We start from the raw sequence: 7,826 nt of genomic DNA on the forward strand, positions 1-7,826 counted from the left end.
CATAAAACCAAAGGTTAGTTTACAGCCCTCAGCCCATGTGTCTGTGGGGAGCTGGGTTCCTGGAGTTGTTGCTAAGGGTGAAGTGTTGGCCCTGCACCCCCAATCCTTACGCCTACGTCCTGAACCTACGTGATAGAGAGAGAATGTGGATAGGGCTGCTTCCCATTCTAGAGTTCCACCTGACAAGCCCATCCAAGCAACACACTCCCAAGGTGGGCTTCCCCTTGGGGAGGTGCATACTGCCCATTCTCCCAGTGCCAGGAATCTATCCTACAATTAGGTAAGAGATAAATCAAAACAAAACTTGGCTGATGAAATTCAGGAGCCATCAGTGACCCTTGCCACACATGCAAATCCCAGCAGGCTGAACAAGAGCCTTTGTCTGGTCAGGAGAGTTCAGGATTATCTGGCCCACTTTGCTGATGTATGGAGGCACCGGCTGTCGGAGTGTTTACTAACCGTTATCACCTCAATGCTTTGGCCATTATCAGAGACAGGGCCGCCTGCCGGGGCTGGGGCTCGCACCCTCTCTATTACCACCTGTCATTGGCAGAGAGTGTGCGCTGACACTGCCCAGTCCTGCCCGCCCAGGGAAGATAGTTTCTGACGGCTGATCAAAGAGGAGAAGCAAGGCCTGATAAAGAGTATGTGTTTCATGTACTTTTAACTTTGGGAAACTTTGGCATTTGCATTTTTTCCTCATCTTCCTGGTGCTGGTAGAAACCAAGCCCAGTATAGTGGGTTCAGTTACCTAATCGCTGGGGAAATGGTATGTGCTTAAAGCAATAGAGCATGACCATAATCTCCTTTGGAGAGAGTGGATGAAATAAGCTTTCACAGAAGACTTTGCTGTAGAATAAAGTAGAATAATTTAAATTTGGACTTTGAAGTGATCTTGCATGTGAGATCTAATCTTGGCACTTAGCAGAACACCATGTACTTTTTGGAACTGGGAGCAGTTTTGGATTAAGGAAGAAGCCTTGCTGAAGATGCTGTGACCCAAGTGTATTGCTGTATCCCTAAAATGGTGCCCCATTATGCCCATATCCCTGAGCAGCTGGGAGATACATATTTTTTTGAGACTGTCTGCAATAGGGTAGGATAAGAGAATGAATTCTAGACTGAGACATCAACAGATATGAGTTCTCATACCAAGTCTGCCACAAACCTGCCATTTATTCTTGGGCCATAACTTCTCTGAGGTTTGACTGTAAAATGAGGTATAGGTTACAGGATGCAATGGTTTAGAAAGCTATTTTGTTTTTGTTTAGGGCAAGTGATCCTTTCTTTAAATGAAATGTTAGGTGGAGTCCCATGTGTCGAATAGGAAAAAGCAGAGAAGTTTGGGTTGAATCCTGTCGCTCCTCAGAAACAGTTTTCAAACCCATCTGCCTCAGTGACATGGAGGTCACTCCCCGGAGACGCACACCCTGACCCAGTGGCCTGAACTCTTTTGCTCTGTGCTGCACACCCTTGTCTCATGCTGTCCTGACTGCCCTTCGTCCATCCCGTAGGACTGAAGTGGCCCAGGGCACAGAGGGGCATTGGTGGTAGGTTGACCAAAAGAATGGCCTGCCCTCTGAAGGCATGGACTTAATGTCACATGTCCCATGTGTGCCACAGGTACCTTTGACCGGAGTGTGACCCTGTTGGAGGTGTGCGGGAGCTGGCCTGAGGGCTTCGGGCTGCGGCACATGTCCTCCATGGAGCACACAGAGGAGGGCCTCCGGGAGCGGCTCGCTGATGCCATGGCTGAGTCACCAAGCCGGGACGTCGTGGGATCAGGAACAGGTAAAGGTGTCATTAGACTCGTACCCTGACTTGGTCCTGACTGGCGCTTGTTGAGCTTCTTTGGCAGAGAGAAGTTTTGTGTTCGTTTTTGCCGTTTGTTTCTCTAGTTGGCACTCTGAGTGCTGTCCATTTTAGAAGCTTCTAGTGTCGGGATGTTCTCAGTGGAACTGTCCCCTCCTACATGGAATAGCTCATAAGGAAGTGCCGCAAGAAACACAGTACAATTGTGTAAGTTGCTTGGGGAAGGGAGGCCCCAAGTTTGCCAGTAGCACTCAGGCATCGAGTCTGGGGCAGTTCACCTTCTTCATCCACACTCCATGCTTTATGGATTGGCGAGTGTCAGTGGGACCTGCCAGGCTAGGAGGGAGCCAGCAGTGTGGCTCAGCCCCCAGCCAGCTTTTTCTTATGCTGCCTTTGGCTCTATACTCTTGCCTCTAAGAGGGTCCAGGAACCAGGGTCTAGGGTGGCTTCCTGCATGCATAGGGCAGTGAGAAGATATATTTAGATGAGGAGTGAGTCTTGGCCCAGGCACGCATGTGTACATGTACACACACACACACACACACACACAACACGCACGCACTCACAGACACTCTCCTATGCTCTCAGGAAAGAACACAATCCTTCCATCTCTGTACAGCTCTAAAACAGGCTGCCTCTCCTTTTTCCAAAATATTGCCACCCTCTCTGTCTCTTGCTGTTAGCAACTACTCCAGCCCCGCATTTGTGCCAGCACAACAAGCTTTGTTCCCACTTGCTGAGGTTAGTGGGGACTTTTAATTGGGTTGAATAGACCCTGACTGAAGGCCTTTCCTCTCTTGCTTGCCTGAGTCCTTCAAGACTCTTAGGCCTTGCTGTGAACAGCTCCATCCTGCCACCTACGCCTATCTAGAAAGAGGATCCCAGTGAGGAGAAACTTAAACCCTTGGGGCAGGTCCTGAAGGAGCACTGGGGCTGGGCTTGGAGCGCCTGATGTGCTCACACCATCTCACTGCCCTAGGATTCCTCTGGGTCTTTAGATATTTGGGTTCAGCATCTACCTTCTCTTGTTCCCCAGCCCAGGCCAGTCCCTCTGATCCTGCACCAAGAAGGCAGAGACATCACCTCCACAGCACTAACACAGCAACCTGCCCCTGGTGCCTGTGCCATCATTGGCAAATGAACAGAATGGAATGAATGGGGATGGAAGGGAGGAAGAGAGGAGTTTGGCTGGATATCAGGGCCTGGGAGATGGCCACCTTTGAAGACTGGCCCCCTCTACACCCTCTTCTTCCCTGGAAAGAAAGATGTGGGCCTCAGAAGCTGCAACAAGCCTTGTCCCACACCACTGTGCACACGCACGCGCGCACACACACACACACACCCATAGACACATCACCCTACTATGGCAGCCTTAGCCTCATGCCCCAAACTCATGGGTGATGCATCCTCAGGCCATTGCTGTCGCACCTGGATAAGGAGCAACTCTGCCACTTCCCAGCCCCTGAGCCCAGACTCCTTCGGAGCTGCCTAAAGAACAGAAACTTCCCCCTTCCTGAACCTTGCCTTTCTACATAGCCACTCACTACATATCGGAGAACCTAGCTAGCCAAGGCTCCAGTGAACCAGAGCCTGGTGTCCCTGGGCTCACCCCAGGAGCCTCCCTTCCCGAGACCCGGAGAGCTCCTGGACAGGCGTTGTCGGCAGCTTCCTTCTCAGAAGCCCCATGGCACCTCAGAGTCATTGAGCAGGCAGATCTGAAAGCGCCTTCAGTCAGAGTTGTGGCGCTTCTACCTGGCATAGACAGAAACCCGGGCAAAACTGGCAGCGTCCATCTGCCAGACAGCTGAGGGATTCAGGAGAGTCCTTGTGGCCTTAAGCAGGTTTATGAAATTAAAAAGAATGAAAAAAAAAAGAAAGAGGAAATTAAAACTGCATGACCCACAGGTCAGAAAATAGGAGACTCCCTTTTTTTCAGCAGAGGGATTTTGTTTCTTCCTCAAACTGTCACTAAAAGAGATTCAGTTGGTCTTTTTTGATCATATTAGATGCATGGGGTTTTTTTGTTGTTGTTGTTTTTTGGTTTTGGGATTTTTTTGCCTCTGCCTCATTTTAAAGGCCAGTAAGTAAAGCAGATACTATGGAAGTTAGACCAGTTCCCTTCTCCATTCTTGAGAATCACTTTTCACATTTTCCAACTAGAGATAAATTATCAGCCTGGTAAGCACAGCCTGGTCCACCTATGGCAAGGACAGCCTACTTAGAGATAGCCAGGGAAACACAGTACCGCATGGGTCAGAATTTCCAGCAAGTCACCCTTTGCCCATAGCAACCTCTGTCCCTCTCTTTCTTCCCACAGCCCTACTTCTTGGTGGCTCATAGGACAAACACATAGGGTGACATGGAGTGTTTGCCTCTGCTGGGTACTCTGATGTACCAGAGATAAGTCAGTTCCTTTAATGCCTCCCAACAGGCCCTTCAGGTGATAGAGCAACCAGGGCTGATGCTTCTTTATCAAAGTAGGAACGAAGCACAGAGGCCAAGTGGAAACTTGCTTTCATGACCCCTGACCTGAAGCCTATTGTACACGTGCTTGCTGCTACATAGGTTTAGCTAGTGCCATGCTGGAGAATGATTAACAAACTGCTCTCTAAAGAGAAGTGAGCCAGCCCTGCTTTGTGGCTTTCTGAGTGTAAAAACTCCTAACAGTGCCATTTTCAAGCTATCAGCATTATCAGGCTGCTAGCCAAATTCCAGAGAAGGAACCAGTCAGCTAAGCTAACCTGTACCATAGGGCCAAAGAGCTCTCCCAGAAGCAAGGCAATATCTTTTAAAACCCATTGTTCAAAGAAGGGGTGTGAGGAGCTGTTGGTCACAGGATACAAAGTGTTGGTTGGATACGAAAAAAAAGTTCAAGATCTATTATACAACATGATGACTATAGTTAATATCAATGTGTGATATTCTTGAAAACGGCTAAGCTAGCAGATTTTAAGTGTTCTCACCACAAAAAAAAAAAAGGTAAGTATGTGAGGCATTGCATGTGTTAACTAGCTCAATTTAGCCATTTCACAATGAATATATGCAACTTTTGTTAATTAAAAATAAATTATTTTTTAAAGTGGTCTACAGATCATCAGCTCCATCATCATTCAGAAGCTGATTAGAAATGCAGAGCTAGCTAGGGATATAGCTCCGTGGTAGAGCACAGGCTTAGCACATGTGAGGCCCTGGGTTCAGTCCTCAACACAGCCAAAAGAAAAAGAAATGCAGAGTCTCAGGCCCCATCCAGTCCAATTCCATCAGCATCTGCATCTGATTTGTGGGGTTGTTTTTTTTTCCTTTCAGTGCTGAGGCTAGAACATAGGGACTTGTACTTCTTGCTCTGTACTAAGTTACCCCTGCAGCCCGGTATCTACATTTTAACAAGACTCCCCCACCTCCATGCATATTAAAGTTTGAGAAGATCTGTTTTAAAGCATGGCTTATCCATAGGCAGGTGTTAGGTTACTTCAGTCCTCTGTGATGGCTGCTGAGCAATTGGTCTAATTAGCTCACATATGTGATTTGCAAGCCCAGCTCTAACATAACTAGCTGAATTGCTTTCTTGCTAATGTCCTTACACCCTTCACCCCTGTTACCCTTCCATTGTCCCATTCAGCAAAACTACAATTTGAGGCCAGTCTAGCTGTACTCTTATAACCTGGATTGCTGAAGAAAAAAAATCATATATTGTTCAGATTGGTCCTTCTACAAATACGAAGCCCCTTGCCACTGAGCCCTGCTGTGTATTTCCTGGTGACAGTTTGCACCCATCTTTGCAGCACAAGTGCCTAGAACAGAGTCCAGCATGTAGCAGATGCATAGCAATTATTTTCTGGGTGAAGTTTTCTGCATTCCACCTGGGTGCCAGCAGTTCTGCCACAGCCTCAGCCTGCTGCTGATGGCTTTTGGCCTATTTGTATTCTTGGTGAGATTCTCCAGCATTGAGGGTGTGCGTTTTATTTTGGATAGCTTTTTCCTATTCTCATCATTTATTAGTATGGTCAGAGAGCTTAGTTAGTCCCTCATCTTTGAAATCAATTTCTTTCCTTCTGTATTGATTCTATTTCAAACTTACCCATTCATCTCTCTTTCCCCACCTTTTCCTCTCAGAGAGAAATGGTGGCCATCATTTGAAAAATCTCTCAACTTCTTGCCACCCAGATCCGAAGCATTCCCGCATCAACTGTCCCCTCTCCTCCTGTGGCAGAGAAGGGACTGTCATTGCCCCTAACCTGCCCTGCCACAACTGTTCTCCCCAAAGTCACCTGACTTCTAGGCACCTCAACCCTGGCCCTGTGAGCTGCCCCCTCTTTCTAAAAGCACTGTCCCAAGGACACCTGCTACACCACAAGCTCCTGGCTTTTCTTCTGCCTCTGGCTACTTCTCAGTCCCTTTCCTGGGTTTCCCTTCCATGTTGTCCTTAAGGCTATCTTGGCCCCCTTCTCCTTCAGTACATGGTAATCTCTGCCTCCATGGCTTCAATTATTATATATCAACTGATGGTTTCCAAATAATTTCCAAGTTGGCTTCTCTTCTAACCTCCAGGACTACCTATCCAGTTACCTACTGGTGAATCCACATTTAGCTGAAAATTGAACTCCTCTCGCCTCATCCCTCCCTTCTCCAGGTTCACCCCATCTCAGTGTGTACAGAGTCATGACCAGCCACTGCCCTCTCTCCAGACCTGCCTCTTGCTGCTCTGTCAAGCTCCAGCCTCACTGAATCCCCGAGGGTTCTGAGCACATGGGAGCTCTCTATGCATATTTTTCCTTTTGCCTGGAATGCTGTCCCCCAAAGCCCCTTCCCCTTGCGATCATCCTCCTCAAAATAACTTGACTAATTCCTTCTTAGCAGACATTCCTTTCAATATTGCCTTTTCTAGAAAAATAGAATTTAAAAAAAATAAACAAAACACTGACTTATTCCAATTGTTTTCTGTCTAGGTAAAGATATAACTTAATACCAAAAAAAAAGTTTTAAATAAGCATCTGGGTATGCATTAAGTACGTTTTCTCTTTAAACTTCGACCTTTTTGCCAGGTGTGGTGGCACATGCCTGTAATCCCAGTGACTTGGGAAGCTAAAGCAGGAGGATCACAAGTTCAAGGCCAGCCTCAGCAACTTAGTGGGATGCTGTTAAAAAAAAAAAAAAATTAAAGGGCTGGGGGTGGAGCTTGGTGGTAGAGCCCTGGGTTTAATACCCAGTATTCCCCTAAGAAAAATAAAGAAAAAAAGGAGAGAAAAAAAAAAGAAGCATAAACTTTAGCTCTTTTGATTACTAGTTAAACCTTATGTCTCTTTTTTGCCTTCTCCCACGTCTCATGTCAGCAGCCCAGGCCTCCTGCACAGGTCCCGGCCCCTGGTTAAATACTGTGCCCGCATCTCTGTGGCAGGCAGCCTACTTTTGCTACTGTTGACTCCTTAGAGCTCGTGAAGTCAGCTCTCAAGGTCATGAAGGACTGTCTCACCCCAGCGACTGTTGTTTCCTGCAGGCCTGGACTCACTGTTCCTTTCTCCTTTACAGCCCTTTATGGTATTAAAGGCAGGGGAGGGACTCCATCTTTTTCTGTCTACCATGTCCTTAACGGTCTCTGTTCTTCTAGTCCAGAAGCACTGTTTCCTGGGAACCACACTGTAGGCTCAATCTTTGCCGCTTACCTTCTGGCAAAATTTCCTGACTCGATTCACCCAACTATTTAGACCTTCCCAAAATAACATTATAAGCAATGATGCATTCTAGTATTTTCTATCATTGTTTTTAAATACAGTCATGAGGCCTGGGGATGTAGCTCAGTGGCAGAGGCTTGCCGAGCTCACAGGAGGCATTGTGTTCGAGAGCCAGCACTGAAAAAAAAAAAAAAAAGAAAGAAAGAAAAGGTGGTCACAACTCACTAAAATGATTTCATAACCCTTCCATGAATTTTGATCTGCCATTTGAAAATCAGTGCTCTAGCTTATTCTGCTAAATCCTCTTGAGTTTTCTGGTCTGTTAATTACTCAGCAGAAAAGCCT

At 47.0% G+C, this 7,826-nt stretch overlaps 1 protein-coding gene across 6 annotated transcripts in view; it reads left to right on the forward strand.

The window, feature by feature from the left end:
* Nucleotides 1-7,826, forward strand: part of BCAS3 (BCAS3 microtubule associated cell migration factor) — a 633,828-nt gene that overhangs the window by 607,998 nt on the left and 18,004 nt on the right. For all 6 annotated transcript variants that reach the window (XM_081270282.1, XM_081270287.1, XM_081270285.1 and 3 more), the window contains one exon: nucleotides 1,624-1,791. In XM_081270282.1, coding sequence (XP_081126408.1) covers nucleotides 1,624-1,791 — 168 coding nt within the window. The remainder of the gene's footprint in view (nucleotides 1-1,623; nucleotides 1,792-7,826) is intronic.

The sequence above is a fragment of the Spermophilus citellus genome, assembly GCF_964194105.1.
Source record: "Spermophilus citellus genome assembly, chromosome: 17".
Lineage (NCBI taxonomy): Eukaryota > Metazoa > Chordata > Mammalia > Rodentia > Sciuridae > Spermophilus > Spermophilus citellus.